The sequence below is a fragment of the Pelophylax lessonae genome (genome assembly GCF_965119305.1).
Source record: "Pelophylax lessonae genome assembly, chromosome: 2".
NCBI classification, from domain to species: Eukaryota; Metazoa; Chordata; class Amphibia; order Anura; family Ranidae; genus Pelophylax; species Pelophylax lessonae.
The window spans coordinates 702,026,440-702,048,399 of NC_138769.1; the positions used below are offsets into that span (position 1 = coordinate 702,026,440).

Consider the following 21,960-nt stretch of genomic DNA (forward strand, 5'->3'; position numbering starts at 1 on the left):
TCCTCTTCCCCCTTTCCCTTCCCTCTCTTCCTCTTCCCCCCTTTCCCTTCCCTCTCTTCCTCTTCCCCCCTTTCCCTTCCCTCTCTTCCTCTTCCCCCCTTTCCCTTCCCTCTCTTCCTCTTCCCCCTTTCCCTTCCCGCTCTTCCTCTTCCCCCTTTTCCTTCCCTCTCTTCCTCTTCCCCCTTTCCCTTCCCTCTCTTCCTCTTCCCCCTTTCCCTTCCCTCTCTTCCTCTTCCCCCTTTCCCTTCCCTCTCTTCCTCTTCCCCCTTTCCCTTCCCTCTCTTCCTCTTCCCCCTTTCCCTTCCCTCTCTTCCTCTTCCCCCTTTCCCTTCCCTCTCTTCCTCTTCCCCCTTTCCCTTCCCTCTCTTCCTCTTCCCCCTTTCCCTTCCACTCCCTGTGACAGCAGTATGGGGAGAAGTTCCCTAAACTAGCTGTCACTGTTTGAAAACAGCGTGGGACTCCACCCACAAGGCTATGTTGTTTATACACACAGCTCTGTGTATGAATGAACTACAAGTCCCGTCACCCCTAGCAGCTGTTGGCTTGTAGTTCTCAATGAACTACCACAGTGTTGGGAGTATCAGCTTACCCGTGCAAGCAGATACACTGACAGTGTGCAGAGACCTGCATGGCATCAGCAATATGCTGATCACTGGTGAAATGCTTTACACGATTCTACTACAAAAAATATTAAATGCACATTTTTTGTACCTGCTTATTTTTAAAAAGTCAACTTGGCCTTTTAAGCTTTGCCAATTAAAACTGGAAGCTGAAGATTTCCATGCAGAGCTGCACCAGGTTTTGTGCTCTGTTTTAGCAAATCCACCCATTGCTTGCTATATCTTCAGCCAGGCTTCTATCAATACTGGAAAAGAAAAAAAAAAACAGGTAGTTGATACTGGTGTTTGGATCACAAGACAAGTTCATGTAAATGTAGGAGCTTTTAGGCCTCTTGCACACGATACTCCTGTTTGCGCATCTACTTTTTCATCTGTTTTTTGTATGTATTTGCACATATTTTCGTGCAAATGTGCAAATGCGCAGAAACGTATTCTCAGGTTCTTGTTCTGCACATTTTGTAAATGCCCATTTGCACCCATGAGGCGTAAATTACTGACCAAAAATGCAGATTTTTCTATTTTGTTTTTACTGAAGAATGCTTGCTCGCCTGTGTATATAGGCACATTACTATTCATGGGCTGTGTTTTAGTTTGGTAAAAAAAAAAAAAGCTGTACTGAGCTTTTTCAAGCTGCAGTGTGCAAGAGGCCTTAACAGGAGAAGCAGCTTGTATACATTACACATAGAAACAGAAAGTGACAGCAGAAAAAAAAAGTGGGCCAACAAGTCTGCTCGTTATTTTTTTTTTTTGTAATGTTTTGTATTCCTTTTTTTTGTTTTTATTATATTTTTTTTGTCAGAGTAAGGTCCCGTTCACATAGGGACGATCCGACTTGAGGGGGGCGACCTCCGAGGTCGCGGTGCGAGCAGCGCGCCGCGACCTCGGAGCGGCCGCCACGGACTTCATAACATTGAAGTCTATGGCGGTCGCCTCCGGGTCGCCCCAAAGAAGCTCCGGACCCTTTTTCTAAGTCGGAGCGACTTGTGTCGCTCCTATTAGAACGGGTCCGCAGCTTCCCTATGGAAGGCCTCACAGGTCGCCTTAGTGTGAACGGGGACTCAGTGCTGGTTCACACTACCGCGGCACAACTTTGTGAAGTCGCGTGCACCTCGACTTCGGCGCGACTTGCACAGACTTCATATAATGAATGTCAATGCAAGTCGCTCCGATGTCGCCCTGAAGTAGTACAGGAACCTTTTTCTAAGTCGGAGCGACTTGAGTCGCTCCTATTAGAACGGTTCCGGTAGCACAGAATGGACTGCGACTGGTCAGGCTGACAAGTCGCGGTAGTGTGAACCGGGACTAAAGATCTATTTATTTCCCAAGCATGTGAAACCATTTACTGTTGACTGTTGCAATACCTCTGCTGGTATTTTATTCCAGGCACCAACAACCCTTTCAGTAATACTTTTATAAGATTCATTTTGAACTTTCCTCCAGTTAGTTTGGTTCATGTCCCCATGTTCTTGATTTTGGTTACAAAAAAAACTGTCGTTCTGAACCTTCTTCACCCCCTCAATGTATTTAAAGGTTTTAATCATGTCTCCCCTTTCCCTTCTTTCCTCCAGACTGTACATATTAAGGTGTACTTTTATGAAACAGAGAATTTTTTTGTTTACTTATTGGCAGTGGCGGCTGGTGCTCCAGGGGCACAGGGGGAGGGGTGGTCCATTTGACCCCCCCACCCACCCGGACCGCACTAGCCCGCACACCTATTGCTGGCTCACTCACCCCTCATCCCTGGACATGTGGACACAGCAGCAGCCCCCCCCCCCCCCCCCCCCCTCTGTCTTCTGTGTCTCCTCCCTCCCTCCTCCTTGGCCAATGGCATGGCTTCTCTTTTCAGCCAATCAGGAAACGTGTCTCAGGAGGATCCCTTCAAAAAAGGGTGGGCTCGGGGCACAGGGCACTGCGCACCGAGCCCACCAAGTTTTTGACAATAGCGAATGAGTATTCGCTATTGTCAAAAACTTGGTGGGCTCGGTGCGCAGTGCCCTGTGCCCCGAGCCCACCCTTTTTTGGAGCCTATTAGAGCCTCTGTCTCTAATCAGGTGCTTAAAAAAAATAAAACCCTTATTGTAATCCATGCATCCGGCGCCCTGCATGTAGATTAGGGGGCCGGATGCATGGATGGGGGGGCGGCGCCCCTAATGGACAGGCCGCCACTGCTTCTCAGCAGTTCTCACAGGAAAATAACCCACACGGCACCCTGTTTATGAAATGGAGAAGTTCAGTTCTCAAAGGGAGAACAGAGAGTTTTTTTTCCTCTGAAAACGGCTGAGATGCGTGTAAAAGTGAGTGCGCTGCATATTGTGAGACATAGCGAGATTACAGTACGAGAAAAATCACTGAAACACTCTGGTGCCCGTTTATTAAACAGTGGTGAATTACCGCTGCGGAGTATACAGGCATTCTTAGAGGAGACCCCCCCACCTACTGTTAGTAAAATAAGTAGCCCCCCCATACACTATATATAGTGCAGGGGGACATATTTACCGGTTTCGGTGATCTGATTGAGGAAGAAGGAAGTCAACAATATCCCCCCCCCCCCCTCAGTTTTCCTGGGATTCTGTCATCTCTCCCCAATTCTCCACCTCTGGGCTGGTGAATATAGGAGTGAGAATGCTGGCCCAGATCGCCATTGAAGTGCAGAGATGGCAGCTTCATAAACCAGCCGTTTCTGTGTCAATCAATGACAGGTTCTCTTTGTGTGGAGATGATCAGCAGAGAACATGTTCTCCCCCCATCATAAACCAATAATGATACGAGATGAGCTGCGATCATCCGGAAGTCTCTCTCTCAATGTTTTATCCCCCAAACCTTTCACCATTTTTGTAACCCGTCTCTGGACTCATTCTATCTTATCAATATCTTTATGTAAAGCGCGTGTTAATGGTTAGCCTGGAATTCAGTTGTACCATCACTAACCAATCACAGACTTCTAATAAAAATCGCTCACCTCTCCCAATCCTGAAGCCACTCTAACAAACCATGGAAATACAAAGCCTCTAATGGCGCTTTTCCACTGCATGGAACCGTACCGGTTCGGCACGCTTTTGTGCTTTTCCACTGCGGTACTGCATGGTATAGGGTCGGAACGGTTCGGTACGGTACGGTATAGGTTTGCTTTTCCACTGCATGGAACCGAACGGTACGGTACGGTACGACTCTGAAAAAACAGTACCTACTCGATTGTGGTTCCAACAGGTACCAAACTGGTACCATATCCCACAATCCTTTGCATGCAGTCACTACTAGCCACTGATTGGTCAGAGAATCACACCCACCCCGTTGTTATCCCACCCACTTAACTTTAGTACTACTTTAGTGGAAAAGCAAACCTATACCGTACCGTACCGAACCGTTCCGACACTATACCATGCGGTACCGCAGTGGAAAAGCAAACCGGGCCAAGCAGGGCCGAGTAGAGCCGAGCCGGTACTTGCAGTGGAAAAGTGCCATTACACTCACCGGTCTTGTGGAATAGGTTGCTTTAAGGTCATGTGACACACGCCTGTATGTTTTATGAGGGATTTCGGCTCAGGGCAGGATCATGTGACCAGCTTTTGGCAAACCGGTCACCAAAGCACACAATGAATTTATGTTCTCTCATGTGCTGCTGTCAATTATCGCTCTGTTTTCATGTCTATCCTGTGACCAGATATGAAGTGAGAACGTTTCTAAGGGGTATGCTCCAATGGGTGAGCGGGGTTTTTTGTGTTAATGCCTTTTCTATGGCCCTGGTGTACATTTTATGTAGTGCACAAGCCTGTGGGGAGTGTCTGATGTGAATAATCTAGGCGTAGTGTGGAAAATGGAGTTTCCGGCAACTTGCTTTGCTTCAAGAATAAATGCAAATACTTTTCTGTGCAAAAAAAAAGAAAAACGATGTAATGCAAGACTGCGAATAAAAAAAATACACAAAATAAACCTGAACTTTTTTTATTTTTATTTCTTTTTTTAACTAAAGCTAGTCATTTACACTATGTTGGATAGAGGGGACATCAGATGATAGAAATGAATGAACTTCTGAACTAGACAACCCAAATAGCAACGCCTAGATGTGAATGTAGCCTTAAATGTATCTAAAAGAAAAATCTAAAAAAAAAATGTAACGTGACACTAAGTTCCCGTTCACATATATGCGATTCGGGAACCCTGCACTGCGGGTTCCCGCATCGCATTCAAATCACAGGCAGGTCACACTGCCATATGCGAATCGCTGGGAGTGTCAGTACAAGGTTAACGACACCCCCAGATCAGTTCACATATCGCAATTCAAACTCAGTTCAGACATGAATCGGATCGCATAGGGTTCAGGGTTCGTACGGTCCTTGAAAACCTGAAAAAGTTTTGGAATTTGGAGATGACACTTTCCAGGCCTGGAAAGGTCATGGAAACTGAGGATTCCACTAAGGTTTTGGAAAAGTCATGGAAATATATACTGGGGGGGGGGGGGGGGAGCTGCGGGGGGGGGGGAGCAGATGCTTAAAGTGTAATTTATTATTTTATTCAGTAATGTTTAATAAATTGCCAGTGCCACATACCCGTTCTAATAGGAGCGACACAAGTCGCTCCGACTTAGAAAAAGGGTCTGGAGCTACTTTGGGGCGACCTTGGAGCGACCTGCATTGACTTCAATGTTATGAAGTCCGTGCCGGCCACTCCGAGGTCGTGGTGCGAGCTGCGCACCGCGACTTGTGAGGTCGCCCCGGCAAGTCGGATCGCTCCAGTGTGAACCGGCTCTTAGACCACTCGGTATGCTTTTGACAACATTACTTTAGTGGCTACATATAAAAGGACACCGTATCCAAAATGCAACACGTTTTTGATACTGTGTACTTTTTACATGTAGTCAAAGTAATTTTTTCAAGAGCATACTGAGTGGCTGGCTGCATACGCTATGGACTTGCTAAAAATGAGCTTGGGCTGCAAAAAAGAAAACAAATGCAACTCCCACATCTTTGGACTGGAAATGATTGGATGATTTCTTTTCTTTCTGATCGGGTTAAAATACACTTAAAGATACTTTGTAACTGTTCTGAAAACATATAAACCTTCTGGGCTGTTGGTACCCAGTGTTCTAATGTTTGTTCTACCCTCCCAGACCTTTACTACTACAGTGCCCTAAAGTATTCATACCCCTTGACATTTTGCACATTTTGTCATGTTACAACCAAAAACGTAAATGTATTTTATTGGGATTTTATGTGATAGACCGACACAAAGTGACACATAATTGTGAAGTGGAAGGACAATGATAAATGGTTTTCACTTTTTTTTTTTTTTGTGTGCATGAAGCACCCCCCCCCCCCCCCGAGTCAATACTTTGTAGAACCGCCTTTCGCTGCAATTACAGCTGCAGGTCTTTTTGGGGATGTCTCTACCAGCTTTGCACATCTAGAAAGGGACATTTTTTCCCATTCTTCTTTGCAAAATAGCTCAAGCTCTGTCAGATTGGATGGAGGGCGTCTGTGAACAGCAATTTTCAAGTCTTGCCACAGATTCTCAATTGGATTTAGGTCTGGACTGTGACTGGGCCATTCTAACACATGAATATGCTTTGATCTAAACCAGGGGTCTTCAAACTACGGCCCTCAGCTGTTGTGGAACTACACATCCCATGAGGCATTGTAAAACTCTGACATTCACACACATGACTAGGCATGATGGGAATTGCAGTTCATGAACAACTGGAGGGCCATGGTTTGAAGACCCTTGATCTAAACCATTCCATTGTAGCTCTAGCTGTATGTTTAGGGTCGTTGTCCTGCTGGAAGGTAAACCTCCGCCCCAGTCTTAAGTCTTTTGCAGACTCTTACAGATTTTCTTTTAAGATTGCCCTGTATTTGGAAAAGCATCCCCACAACATGATGCTGCGACCACCATGTTTCACAATGGGAATGGTGTGCTCAGGGGGATGTGCATTGTGCAGTGTTAGTTTTCCACCACACATAGCATTTTGCTTTTAGGCCAAAAGTTTGATTTTGGTCTCCTCTGACCAGAGTGGCTTCTTCCACATGTTTGCTGTGTCTCCCACATGGCTTCTTGCAAACTGCAAACAGGACTTCTTGTGGCTTTCTTTCAACAATGGCTTTCTTCTTATCACTCTTCCATAAAAGGCAGATTTGTGGAGTGCATGACTAATAGTTGTCCTGTGGACAGATTCTCCCACCATACGAGAACATTTTTGGCATTTGTCCTTTCGGAAATTTTTGCTTGGAATGTCTGAATTGGCTATCAGAAAATCAAACAATCTTTCCTCGGATGAAAATGGCCTGATTTTCTTAGTGTGTACGGTCTCTAACAAACATCTGAGGGCTTCACAGAACAGCTGTATTTATATGGAGATTTAATTACACACAGGTGGACTCTATTTACTAATTAAGTGACTTCTGAAGGCAATTGGTTCCATTAGATTTTAGTTAAGGGTATCAGATAAAAGGGGGCTGAATGCAAATGTATGCCACACTGTCACATATTTATTTGTAAGAAATTTTGAAAACCATTCATCATTTTCCTTGCACTTTTCACTTGTGTCACTATGTGTTGGTCTATCACAGAAAATCCCAATAAAATGTACGGTATTGGTTGTAACATGACAACATGTGGAAAATTTTGAAGGCACTGTCTATATTAGGCTTTTTTTTTTCATAACTAATTTTCTGAACTTTTAACATTTCTAGAGACGTCTTCGTCACCTGCGGAGTATTGCAGCAAGAAACATCGTCAGCAAGAATGGCTACCGTCTATTGGACACGTACTTCACCCTCCACTTGTGCAATGATTCAAACATTTACAGAGGTGTGTAAGATAAAACTGCTCAAAATTATTTCCTGAGCCGCCAGACTGGGATATAAATGCAAAGGTCCACTCTTTTTTTGCATTAGATTGTATATCATGGTAAGTCTGTAATTGGGGGGGGGGGGGGGCAGGGAAACCACATGCAATGCTGGTGACTAGTCCTGTGCCTTCTGCTTGTCTTGTTTGCATACAGCTTTCACATGATAGGAATTAGTTTTATAACCTTTTTTGTAAACAAATCACAGCAGATTAACCACTTTCCGCCTGCAATATACTTTGGGTGAACGGTGGCTGTAGGCAAAGCGACATACCCGTACCTTCCTGCCTACATCTGGTTTTAAGGTACGCACATGCTTTCCTCTCACTGCTTGTTGGCGCTAATGGGACAAAAAGTAAAGGGAAATTTCCCCAATGGGACACAGATGGCAAAACCTAATGAGGGTTATAGCCCTCCCTTAATGCCCTTTTACACAGGCATCATCTGTTCAGTCACTGTTATAGTAAAAAAAAAACTGATGAATACTGATTTTAGGTTTCATTAGTTTGCACATCTGTCTTCATTTTACATCAGTTTTTTCATCTGTTCTTATCCGGACACAGACCTTTTTGTTTCTTCTGCTTCCCTAAGCAGACTCCGATGTACATACCTTTTACATCTGTCCACCCATAGACCGAGTACATTGTGGTTCAGTTGGGATCTATCTATCTATGAAAAAAAGAGACCAATGGATCCTGACAGAATGCTCTATGAAGGGGCCCTTTACTGTTCCAAATGCGAAAAAGCAAAACTTTTTTTTTTTTTTAATTCTGTGTTAAAGTAGAAGTCCACCCTAACACTAATGGTACCGGTTCGGCTCTACTCGGCCCTGCTTGGCCCGGTTTGCTTTTCCACTGCTGGTACCGCATACGGCGTTGGAACGGTTCGGTACGGTATGGTTTGCTTTTCCACTAAAGTAGTACTAAAGTTAAGTGGGTGGGATAACAACGGGGTGGGTGGGATTCTCTGACCAATCAGTGGCTAGTAGTTTTGACTGCATGCAAAGGATTGTGGGATATGGTACCTCTTGGAACCACAATCAAGGTGGTACTGTTTTTGATAGCCGTACAGTTCGGTTCCATGCAATGGAAAAGCGCCGCCGTACCGAACCGTTCCTACACCGTACCATGAGGTACCAGCAGTGGAAAAGCACAAAAGCGAGCCGAAAGGTTTGGTTCCATGCAGTGGAAAAGCGCCATAAAATGTCTAAATATACAGGCATCCAAGATCTAAGACTAACCTAGCTAACCCTGTAAAGAAGAACTTGCTATACATAACTTTTTTTTTTTTTAAAGCCCCTCAGTCAGGTCCCATTCTGAGCTGTCAGTGGCGGCTTCTCTGTGGAGGCGGGTGCAGGAGAGGCAGCCAACAATGGAAGCCCCATAGTAAGTCTATGGGTGACGTCACTTCTCATTCATTTCCCAGCCACTGCCTGCAGAGCTTCCATCGCTGGAGATCGGACCTGTTTCAGAAAAGGTATGTATAGTGATTTCTTCTTTACAGGGTGAGATAGGTTAGTCTTAGGTCGTGGATGCCTGTAGATTTTAAAGATTTAAGTTAGGATGGACTTCTACTTTAAAGTGGTTGGAAACACATGTACCCAGTGAAGTGAATGGCCCCAGGTGATGCACAAAGTTGAAACAAATCCTCCTACATAAGTTGTTCCTGTTTATCTGTAGTCTTCTCTACATCCATTCAAAGTGCTGAATGTATAAAGCTTGTCTGAGATTTCAGAAAAAGGGGGGGTTGATATCTGAAGTTACTTTGCAGAGCTCAATGAGGAGAGCTCTGTGAGGTGATTGGAGGGAAGGGACACCCCACCCCCTTCACACAGCGCACATGAACAGAGCGGAGGCTGTCAATCAGCTGGAGGTTCCTTCCTTGTCACCATTTCTGTCTTAGACTCAGGAAAACTTGTCAGAAGTGACTCATGCTGATAGCAGAGGAACAAAGCAGCAAACGGAAATTACACTTAGTGCTCTGGATTGACACAAGTACACACTATAGAGCAGGGATCCTCAAACTACGGCCCTCCAGCTGTTGCAGAACTACACATCCCATGAGGAATTGTAAAACTCTGACATTCAGACATGACTAGGCATGATGGGAATTGTAGTTCCTGAACAACTTCAGGGCCATAGTTTGAAGACCCCTGCTATAGAGGGATATGCGTTGTTCATATTTCATGTTTTATGTTTACACTCACTTTTAAGCTTATCACTCAGGGCTGTGAAAGAAGTTGACGTCATTTTCATTTTTCTTTTGCACATTTGTATTCTCTGCTGCAAGAAATTCAGATAACAGACACATGAGCTCTTTGATTAGTTTGTTACAAATACAGATTATTTACCTTCTCTGTAAAAGGCTTTTTTGAATTCCCAAAGTAAAAGTATAGTGTATTATTCAATTTAACATACTTTCTTCTCCTTCACCATCCCTACATGTTATCAAGGATTGTGAATGCACTTGTTCTTCCAATCCAGAGAGTATTTAGTATTAACCACCTCCCTACCGGCCCATAGTATATATACGTCCTGAGTTTAAAGCTAAATACCGGTGTTATGGCAGCAGATAGCTGCCATAACCCTGGTATTTTTTTAAACTGCAGGCGATCGGCTTTCCGATAAGGGTGGTCCAAGCAGCGAATTCGCCGCGAGATCGCCCTCCGGGATGGCGGAAGGGGTGCCCCCTCCTGCCGCGTCCCGGTCTTTTTCCCCGCTTACTGGACCCGCCGGCAGCGGGGAAAACGATCGGGTCCCGGATCCTCACAGACAGGATGTCGAGTGAGGGCAAGCTTATTGTCTTGGAGGACCGGAGCGACGGCTTAAAGGTCCCTTTTTTTTTTTTTTTGTCTTTTTTTTTTTTTTTGTCTTTTTTTTTTTTTTTTGTCTTTTTTTTTTTTTTTCCCTTTCTATCTTTATTAGTGTACTTGTGAGATCTGAGGACTTTTTGACCCCAGATCTCACAAAAAAGAGGTCCTGTCATGCCTATTTCTATTACAAGGAATGTTTAAATTCCTTGTATTAGAAATAAAAATGATCAATTTAAAAAAAAAAAAAAAAAAAAAAAAAAACGGTGTCAAAATAAAAAATAATAAATAAAAAAAAAAAAATTAAAGCGCCCTGTCCCCGTTGGCTCGCGCGCACAAGCGAACGCACACGGAAACCCCGCCCACATCTGTAAACGGTGTTCAAACCACACATGTGAGGTATCGCTGCGATCGTTAGTAATTTGAGCCCTAGACCTCCTCTGTAACTCTAAGATGGCAACCTGTAGAAATTTTTAAAATGTCGCCTATGGGGATTTTTAAGTACCAAAGTTCGTCGCCATTCCGTGAGCGTGCGCAATTTTGAAGCATGATATGTTGGGTATCTATTTACTCGGCGTAACATTCTTTCACATTATGGAAAAAATTGGGCTAACTTTACTGGATTCTTATTTTTTAATTAAAAAAAGTGAATTTTTTCCAAAACAATTGCGTTTGGAAGACCGCTGCGCAAATACGGTGTGATAAAAAAATATTACAATAATCTCCATTTTATTCTCTAGGGTCTCTGCTAAAAAAAATATATAATGTTTGGGGGTTCTAAGTAGTTTTCTAGCAAAAACAACTGATTTTAGCTTGTAAACACCAAATGTCAAAAATAGGCCTAGTAGGCAAGTGGTTAAAGAATAGTTCCAGGCATCGGCATGTTATACAGTTACACTGGTCCAGCTTGGAGCAATGTAACTCTTTATATACTATACCAGGCTGATGCCACTGGAAGCTCACTGAAGAAGACGCTGCAAATTCCATTGATCTCCACTTGCTTTCAGGTCCCACCGAGTAGCAAGTTCCTGTATTGTGAACACAAGTGGTCAGTCCCTCAGCACAGGGTGCCATTCAGAGAATGCTTTGCATTTTTTACATAAATGCAAAGTGTTCTCTGATTGGACATGGTAGAAACATGGGGCTGTGGCATCACACTCTCCACCTTGTTCAATCAGAGGACACTTCGCATTCATTCAGAAAATGAAAGGTATTCTCCGAATAGTGCCTGTGCTTAGTGGCTGACTTGAATTCAGAATGCATCGGGCCAGCCGCTCATTAAGGAACCCGGTAGCAAGTACTGGGGTAGCATTGAGGTTTGATTTACCAACACTAGAGAGTGCAAAATCTGGTGCAACGGTGTATGATAGCCAATCCGCTTCCAGTTTTTTTTTTTTTTTGTTAAAGCTTTACTGAACAAGCTGAAGTTAGATGCTGATTGGCTACCATGCACAGCTGCACCAGATTTTTACCATCTCCAGTTTTAGTATCAAATTGTCCACTTTAATGATTTCCAGCTTTTAGAAGGATTGGTCAGGTGTGGTGTATATACCGTACATAGAGCCATTTCACACTGAGGAGTTTTTCAAGTGCTTTGGCGTTTAAAAAAAAAAAAAAAAAAAAAAAGGCTGAAAAGCTCACGAAAAAGGGTTCCCATTAAAATCAATGAATTCTTTCACACTGGGCAGTGCGCTGGCAGTGTGGCAAAAAAAATCTGGAATGCAGCATCTTTTGGAGCATGTTTGGAGAGCTAAAAAAAAAAAAAAAAAAGCACCTCCAGAAACGCCCCTCTCCATTGAAATAAATGGAAAGCGCTTCAAAAACTCCTCAAAATGACTTTTGGAGAAGTTTTTGAGTCCCGTGTCCTTTAAAAAGCGCACCGGAAATACCTAAAAAGCCCTGCAAAAGCGCTCAGAGGTTTTTTGGCAGTTTAGAAGCGCCTCAGTGTGAAAGGGCTCTTATTTACATTGCTCCACACTGGACAGATGTAACTGTAAAACATACCACTGCCTGAAATTTTTATTTAAATGTAATCATTTAGGCTCCATTCACACTCGTACAACTCCAAAGTGGCTTTTTGATGTAAATTTGACACAACTTTGGATGGGTGCGACTTGGATGCGATGTTAGCTATGACAGGGCTCGACAAACCCTGGGCGCCAGGTCGCATTGGTGACTAGAATTAGCGACCCGGCGCCTGAGGTGCACTGCAGGTGGTGTCCTGTCCCTTTTGCTCCCCCCCCCCAACCACTCACCGAGTGCACGGACTTCCGCGCCGTCCGAAAATTGAGGCCGCGGCTTTTCGGCCTTCTTCAGTGAGAGAACGGGGAACCGGCGCCCTCTTGTGGTGGCCGGGAGTTTGACAAGCATTAACTAATGGCTGTTTCCACTGCCTGTTCTCAATGCCTGTCCATCTCCTTCCCCAAGAGGAGATGAGAGGGAAGTTTTTGCAGGCTTCATCTCCCTGTCCACTTACCTTTGCTTAACCACTTAAGCCCCGGAAGATTTTACCCCCTTCCTGACCAGGGGGTATTTTGCGATTCGGCACTGCGTGACTTTAACGGACAATTGCGCGGTCGTGCGATGCTGTATCTAAACGAATTTGGCGTCCTTTTTTTCCCACAAACAGAGCTTTCTTTTGGTGGTATTTGATCACCTCTGCGATTTTTTTTTTTTTTTTTTTTTTTTTTGATCATGTGCTATAAACAAAAAAAGAGCGTAAATTTTGCAAAAATAGCAATATTTTTCTCATTTTTTTTATATGAAATTCCCCCCCCAAAAAAATGTAAAAATCAAAATTTTTTAACATTTTCGGCCAATTTGTTTTATGTTACCTATGTTTGGTAAAAAAAATCGCAAAAAGCGTATTTTGATTGGTTTACGCAAAAGTTATCGCGTTTACTAACAAAGGGAAAGATTTTTGTCATTTTTGTTGTTTTTTTTTTTAACGCGTAATGGCGGCGATCTGCAATTTTTTTTTTTTTTTTTTTTTGCGGTACTGCGACATTGCGGCGGACAGATCAGACCCTTGACTGACATTTTTGACACTTTTGGGGTTACCAGTGACATTTCTACAGTAATCAGTGCTATACATATGCACTGTTACTGTAATAATGACACTGGCAGTGAATGGGGTTAACTTTTTTTGAAAGGGAGGGGCTATGTGTGTCCCTAGGGGCGTGCTTTCTACTGTGATTGGCTGTGGCTTCAGATGTATGAACAGTGATCAACGGTTCTACATAGTAGAACCGTATGATCATCCTTCATACACAGGGGAGAATGACAGGCAGCTTGTTTACACAAGCCGCCTGACTTTCTCCCTCTCCCCCGACGATCGAAGAGGGACCGGCGGACATCGGGTCCGCCGGTCACGCGCGGGGGGGCGCGTGACCGCGTGGGAGTGGGAGCGCGCCCGCTCTCTAGACCCTCACAATCTAGCGACGTAGACCTACGACGCTTTGCCTGTGAGGGGCTGACTGCCGACGTAGATCTGCGTTAGGCAGTCGGCAAGTGGTTAAAAGGTAAGTGGACAGGGAGTGTGGTTAATAATAATAATATTAATAATAATAATAATAATAATATAATATTATTATTAATTATACATTTTTTTAAATTAAAAAATAAATATTTTTTCTTTTTCAATTATAAAAAATAAAAACATTTTTTTTTTTCAATTATTATAAAAAAAAATATATAATAATTTTTTTTTTCCTCATCGCCATGCCACAGCGGAAGGCCCCTTTCACACGGGCTGTCTGATCAGGTCCGCCTGTGAATTTTTCAGGCAGACCTGATCGGACCCTTCATTCTCCTCTATGAAGCAGTAATCTGCCGCCATCTGATCCTGTCTGCCAAAAACAGATGGATGGTGGTTCTATTTTCTATCCATACTGTGGATCGGATCAGATGGCATCGGATGAAAACTCTGTTTCCATCTGATTGCCCTATAGAGGAGAGTGGGGTTCTAGTTATCTTTATGTGTAAATTTAGTATGTTATTTTTTTGGAAATAAAGCTTGGTTGTTTGCTTTTAAAAAAAAATAACTGGCTCCTAACTTTTTTTTAGCTGGCCCCTAGATTTCAGGAAAATTTGTCAAGCCCTGAGCTATGACCAATAATAATGGACAACTCTTGCACAACTGTCGCATGTTGGGACTTTTGAGGGTTTACATTGCAGTAACTGGCACTGAAGTCACATGAAAATCAGACCAAAGTAGTGCAGGAACCTTTTTTAAGTCACAGCGACTTTAACCACTTGCCGACCAGTCACTGGGACTGTACTGCGGCAAAGTGGCTCGATTCCGTCCAGCGACGTAGACCTACGTCGCTGGACTCCTCCCCCTGTAGGCGGCGCTCCCGCTGTATTCAGTCACAGCGGGAGTCGGGTCAGGGGATCGTCGTGGGAATCGAGTCTGGAGATAGAAACATAGAAACATAGAATGTGTCGGCAGATAAGAACCATTTGGCCCATCTAGTCTGCCCAATATATCTGAATCCTATGAATAGTCCCTGGCCCTATCTTGTATGAAGGATAGCCTTATGCCTATCCCATGCATGCTTAAACTCCTTCACTGTATTTGCAGCTACCACTTCTGCAGGAAGGTTATTCCATGCATCCACTACTCTCTCAGTAAAGTAATACTTCCTCATATTACTTTTAAACCTTTGCCCCTCTAATTTAAAACTGTGTCCTCTTGTGGTAGTTTTTCTTCTTTTAAATATGCTCTCCTCCTTTACCGAGTTGATTCCCTTTATGTATTTAAATGTTTCTATCATATCCCCTCTGTCTCTTCTTTCTTCCAAGCTATACATGTTAAGGTCCTTTATCCTTTCCTGGTAAGTTTTTTCCTGCAATCCATGTACTAGTTTAGTAGCTCTTCTCTGAACTCTCTCTAGAGTATCTATATCCTTCTGGAGATATGGCCTCCAGTACTGCGCACAATACTCCAAGTGAGGTCTCACCAGTGTTCTGTACAGCGGCATAAGCACTTCTCTCTTTCTACTGCTTATACCTCTCCCTATACATCCAAGCATTCTGCTGGCATTTCGTGCTGCTCTATTACATTGTCTTCCCACCTTTAAGTCTTCTGAAATAATTACTCCTAAATCCCTTTCCTCAGATACTGAGGTCAGGACTGTGTCAAATATTCTATATTCTGCCCCTGGGTTTTTACGCCCCAGGTGCATTATCTTGCACTTATCCACATTAAATTTCAGTTGCCAGAGTTCTGACCATTCTTCTAGTTTTCCTAAATCCTTTTCCATTTGGCGTTTCCCTCCAGGAACATCAACCCTGTTACATATCTTTGTGTCATCAGCAAAAAGACAAACCTTACCATCGAGGCCTTTTGCAATATCACTTATGAAGATATTAAACAAAATTGGTCCCAGTACAGATCCCTGAGGTACCCCACTGGTAACATGACCTTGTTCTGAATGTTCTCCATTGACTACAACCCTCTGTTGTCTGTCACTCAGCCACTACCTAATCCACTCAACAATATGGGAGTCCATGCTCAATGACTGCAGTTTATTGATAAGTCTTCTATGTGGGACAGTGTCAAAAGCCTTACTAAAATCTAGATATGCAATGTCTACTGCACCTCCACCGTCTATTATTTTAGTCACCCAGTCAAAAAAATCTATAAGATTTGTTTGACATGATCTCCCTGAAGTAAACCCATGTTGTTTTTCATCTTGCAATCCATGGGATTTAAGATGTTCCACAATCCTATCCTTTAATAGGGTTTCCATTAATTTGCCTACTATTGATGTCAGACTCACTGGTCTATAGTTGCTCGATTCCTCCCTACTACCTTTCTTGTGAATGGGCACGACATTTGCCAATTTCCAATCTTCCGGGACGACTCCTGTTACTAATGATTGGTTAAATAGATCTGTTAATGGTTTTGCCAGCTCACCACTAAGCTCTTTTAATAATCTTGGGTGTATCCCATCAGGACCCTGTGACTTATTTGTCTTCACTTTAGACAGCAATCTTAGAATGTCTTCCTCTGTAAAGACACATGCATCAAATGATTCATTAGTCATCCTTTCAAGTGGAGGTCCTTCTCCTTCTTTTTCTTCTGTAAAAACTGAACAGAAGTATTCATTAAGGCAGTCAGCTAGCCCTTTATTTTCTTCTACATACCTTCCGTCCTTTGTTTTTAATTTAGTTATTCCTTGTTTTAATTTCCTTTTTTCATTTATATATCTGAAGAATGTCTTATCCCCCTTTTTCATAGACTGAGCTAGTTTTTCTTCTGCCTGCGCTTTAGAAGTTCTTATAACTTGCTTGGCCTCTTTCTGCCTAATCTTGTAGATTTCCTTATCTTCATTGCTCTGGGTTTTTTTATAATTACAAAATGCTAGCTTTTTATTTTTAATGATTTGGGCCACTTCTGCTGAGTACCACAGTGGTCTCTTCCTTTTTTTGCTTTTACTGACAAGTCTAATGCAATTTTCTGTTGCCTTCAATAATGCACCTTTTAAGTAGTCCCATTTCTCCTGGACTCCATGTAATCCGTTCCAGTCTGATAAGGACTCATTTATGACTAATTTCATTTTTGAAAAGTCTGTTTTTCTAAAATCTAAAACTTTTGTTTTTGTGTGGTGTGACTCTTTCACAGTTCTTATATTAAACCACACTGACTGGTGATCACTAGATCCCAAGGTTTCGCCTACAATGACATCATATACCGAATCCCCATTTGTGAATACCAGATCCAAAATGGCCTCCCTCCGGGTTGGCTCCTCAACCACTTGTTGCAGAGACAACCCCAGTAGGGAATTTAGAATATCTGTACTCCTGGTAGAACTTGCTATTTTGGTTTTCCAGTTTATATCTGGAAGATTGAAATCTCCCATAATGATAACTTCTCCTTTCATTGTCATTTTAGCTATTTCTTCAACTAGTAGATCATCTAGTTCTTTAACTTGACCAGGGGGTCTATATATCACACCTACACGAGTTACTGCATGATTAGCAAACTGCAACGTAACCCAAACTGACTCTATGTTGGCCTCACCAACTTGTATTAGGTTAGATTTAATGCTATCTTTCACATACAGGGCCACTCCTCCTCCTTTCTTGCCTACTCTGTCTCTTCTGTATAAAGAGTACCCTGGTATGGTTATGTCCCAGTCATTTCTTTCATTAAACCATGTCTCCGTAACAGCCACTAAATCTACATTCTCAGATTCCATTATTGACCCAAGTTCATTGATTTTTTTACCTAAACTGCGAGCATTTGTAGACAGGACTCTGAGCTTATCATTTCTTAACCTCTGTGCTTCTGACCTGTTCTGGCATTGTTTCGGGGGGCAATTGGACTCTTGTATTTTCACTCTTTTGCCCCCCCTTCCTAGTTTAAATACTCTTTCGCAAATTCTTGGAGTTGTTCACTAAGTACATTTGTTCCTTTGAGAGAAAGGTGCAAACCATCTTTTTTGTACAGTTCCTTTCTATTCCAAGTAGAGCTATCATGAGAAACAAAGCCAAATCCTTGCTCTTGACACCATTTACTAAGCCATATGTTGAACTCCTTTATGCGCCTCTGCCTATCATTCTGAACATTATGCACAGGCAGAACTTCAGAAAATGAAATGGTGGATGCAAAATGCTGTATGTCATTTCCAAGTGTGATAAAAGATTTTTTCACCTCTGACATTTCATTGCAAGCCAGGTCATTTGTCCCTAGATGGACAAGAACATCCACGTCCCCTTCCTGCTTTGCTTGCTTAACAATATTAATAATACGTCTTCTATCTCGTCTAGCAGTAGCACCAGGGAGACATCTCACAGAACCATTTTCTTTAAGCTCCACACTTCTTATGATTGAATCACCCAGCAACAGCTGCTTCCTTTGAGACTTCACTTTATCTTTTTTGTCCTTGGCTGCAGTCTTGCATACATTAGACATAGGAGTCGATGGTTTCTCACCCTCTGTGCTTGAGTCCATATCCATGTTGTCCTTACATTCTGAGATCCGCCTGCTTGTGTAAACAGAGCGGGCGGATCTCCTAAGTGACAGGCAGGGTCGGATTGCAGGGTTCAGCATAGCTGAACATGCGATCTGTCCCTGTGTCACTCAGTCACCTCCCCCCCACACACATCAGTAAGCACCAACCATACATTAACCCCTCCCTCTCCAATAAAATTAATCCCTTCCCTGCCAGTGTCATTTTTACAGTAACAGTGTATATTTATAGTGCTGATTACTGTAGTAATGTCACTGGTACCCCCAAAAGTGTCAAAAATGTCAGTCAAGGGTCCGATCTGTCCGCCGCAATGTCGCAGTCCCGCAAAAACAAAATCGCAGATCGCTGCCATTACTTTTTAAAAAAAAAAAAACACCAAAAATGACATCTTTCCCTTAGTTAGTAAACGCAATAACTTTTGCGCAAACCAATCAAAATACGCTTATTGTGATTTTTTTTTTTTTTTACGAAACATAGGTAGCAGAAAACAAATTGGCCAAAAATGTAAAAAAATTTTGATTTTTACATTTTTTTGGGGGGGGGGAATTTCATATAAAAAAATGTGAAAAATATTGTTGTTTTTTCAAAATAAACGCTCTTTTTTTGTTTATAGCGCAAAAAGTAAAAATCGCACAGGTGATCAAATACCACCAAAAGAAAGCGCTATTTGTGGTTAAAAAAAGGACGTAAATTTAGTTTGGGTACAGCATCGCACGTCCGCACAATTGTCAGTTAAAGTCGCACAGCGCCGAATCGCAAAAAGTGGCCTGGACATAAGACCGCAAAATCCTCCGGTGGTAAAGTGGTTAAGTTGCACATAATTGAACAGACGTCATAGAAAAACATGGGCTGTTACTTTAGTGTCCAAAGTTGTGTGACAAGTCGCCCAAGTGTAAATGGAGCCTAAGTTGTGTTTTGAAGGGGTAAGCTCTGGGGTTGTTTGTGTGTCCCTCTGGTAGCATGGCCAGGATTGTTCTGTGATGTCATGATTGTTTTCACCACAGCTAAACATGTAAACGTTCTACACTGTTCCTTTATGACCAAATGTTTGTTTCTTCCAGAATTTTACAAGAGTGAAGTCGTTAAAGACTCCTTGGTAAGATGTTGAATTATTTTACTCATAATTTCACAAACAAAGCTTTCTTTTCAGTTTCTCTTGGCAGTCATGTTGGTTAACGTTTAACCTCTGGAGCTGCGGTTCCTCAGCTTTTTTGAATTTGACGAAAGCTATAGACCCCCCCCCCCCCCCAAGAAATATTCACATAAGCGCAGCTTTTCATGCAATGTATTTTATTTTGTCGAGATCTGATTGCCTCACATATGGCATACACAAAGTTTGAATAAAGTAAACCGTTAAAGTTAATGTTAACAAAAAACTCGCTCCTTTTCATGCAGAAAGTAATGACAGCTCATTAGAATAATTAAATATAATCCTCTTTAAACAAAGCCGTTTTAATTCTGCTAGAAAACGAGAATATGCACTTGCTATTATGAAGTGGAACAAGATGGCGGATGTGCAGCGAATGGTGATACAAAATGAAATGGTAAATAGAAAGTTTAAGATTACAGAACCCCCCTCCCGTTATTGGGGGAAGGTGTTCTGTAGTCCACAGAGTTGACAACAGTACTACCTGATAAGGGGGCAGCAGAGGCCGAGTGCATAGGAAATTATCAGTGCACAAGATTTCTAGCAGGATCAACAGGCCACTTTTTTTTTTTGGTTTATTGATCAGATACTGTAGTAGTAGATTTAACAGACCAAAAGGGAGCATAGAGGAGAAGGTCATTGTTGAGGCTCACTGTAATAGCCAGATTATATCCATTTGTTTGAATATTAAAATATAATTATTATTATTAGGACTCTGTTGTGTTATAGAAAGGTACCAAGTACAAATCACTGGAAAAGTGCTAGGGCTAATGGGCCATACACACTATGAGATTTTCTGAAGACTTTTTCCTTTAGACTTACCAAAACCATATAACACAGGTGTCAAACACAAGGCCCGAGGGCCGAATGCGGCCCCCCAGGCCATTTCATGTGGCCCTGGCACCTCTCATGCAGCTGTGGCAGCCCCCTTATCTCTGCCCCCACTATTTCTCTGTAGTCGTCAGCAGAGAGGGCAGAACTCCTTTGCCAGATCCTGCAGTACTCTGTGCAGCTGCAGAAAGGCTTGTCTTTGCCCCCCCCCCCTCCTCTTCAGCAGTCCGCATCAGAGAGAAGGGCAGAACTCCTCCTACAGAACCTGCACCTCTCTGTGCAGCCGCAACACCACCTTGTCTCTGACTCCCCAGGTCTCAGCATTCAGAAGACTCTGGAAGTTGACTACAGCCCTTCTCTGGTTCTCCTCCAGACCCTGCACTTCCTCCCAGATCCACCCTCTGGTAAGGGGGTGCATTGTGATGTAAGGGTGTAAGGGGGTGTGGGGTGCTCTGGACATCTAATCTTACAGATATAACCGGCCCTTTGAGGGAAACCATAATGCTGATGCGGCCCACAATGGAAGTGGAGTTTGACACCCCTGCCATATAATATGAGTTCAAACCTTATGACTTTCCATTTGTATGCAATCTGGCAGGCCCTTGCACTACATAGAAAAGGTAAATCTGAAGGAAAAAGGCTTCAGAGAATCTTATAGTGTGTGGCCCTTTAGTTTAGATTTCCGTCTAAACTGGCACACCTCTGAAAAGCAATCCACATTCAGATTGCTTTTCAGAGGCTTTCAACAGGCGAGGAGGCAATGTGATGCCAGCATAATTTCTGTGTGAATGCTTCACAACTGTGTGCATTTCACGCAGCCATGACCTGTTTGCAGGGCTTCAATGGGTCACATTCGGCAGCGGTACTGCTTGGCATACATAACTGGAATGATCGTTTCGCTGACAGGAAACAAAGGATTGAGATTGCGTCATGTGAACACCCCTGTCCGTTTGCAGCTTAAGGGAAATCGATCGGGGGGGAGGGAGCTAAAAACGTGATTCAGCTGTGCATTTTTAACACCCAACTGTGCAACTGCCCACATGAGGACTGGGGAGGAGGAGCCAAAATATAAGCAGATTAAACTTCAGATTTAAAGTGTTCCTATTTTTTTTTTGAACCTCACTTATAAGGAGGTTCTGAAAAGCCAATTGGTGGTGGATCACTTTTCAGAAGGCAGCTAAGTAGCTGTTGTCAGGTGTTGAGGAGGAGGCAGTCCTGCCACTTACTGAATACCTGTGGTTGCGGCCCCAGTGGCTTAAATGAGCGAGTTTGACAGGGGTTGCTGCCTGTTGACTTGACAAGCCACGCTACATTTGACACACAAAGCATCACCGATGTCACATGTGTCCGGCCACCTCCGGCTGTATACAGGCGGTCCCTGGGTTACAAACATCCGACTTACAAACAACTCCTACTTACAATCGGAGGGAGACAACAGGAAGTGAGGAGAAATCTCCCCCGAGGAAGGGAAATTCACTCCTGTAAGAGTTCTCATGGGAAAAAGATGTCTCCTCTGAAGCTTTATCACTAATCCTTGTTTCCACAACCCAAAATTTTCAAAATCCAGTTGTCACAGGGACAGAAAGTGAGGTGACCTCTTCTGAACAGGAGCACAGACAGCAAAACAAATGTTACAGGGGTGTTCATCCTTCCCTATGCTATCCAAAAAATGTAAATTATTATTTTGGATGGAGCTGAACCTAAAAAAATGTAACTCTTCCGACTTACAAACA

General features: G+C 43.0%; 1 protein-coding gene across 2 annotated transcripts in view; it reads left to right on the top strand.

Annotated features, from left to right (window-relative positions):
* UVRAG (UV radiation resistance associated) overlaps window positions 1–21,960 on the top strand; it is a 205,103-nt gene that overhangs the window by 29,228 nt on the left and 153,915 nt on the right. For both annotated transcript variants that reach the window (XM_082245635.1, XM_082245634.1), the window contains exons 2-3: window positions 7,307–7,424; window positions 19,311–19,345. In XM_082245635.1, the coding sequence (XP_082101761.1) occupies window positions 7,307–7,424; window positions 19,311–19,345 (153 nt within the window). The remainder of the gene's footprint in view (window positions 1–7,306; window positions 7,425–19,310; window positions 19,346–21,960) is intronic.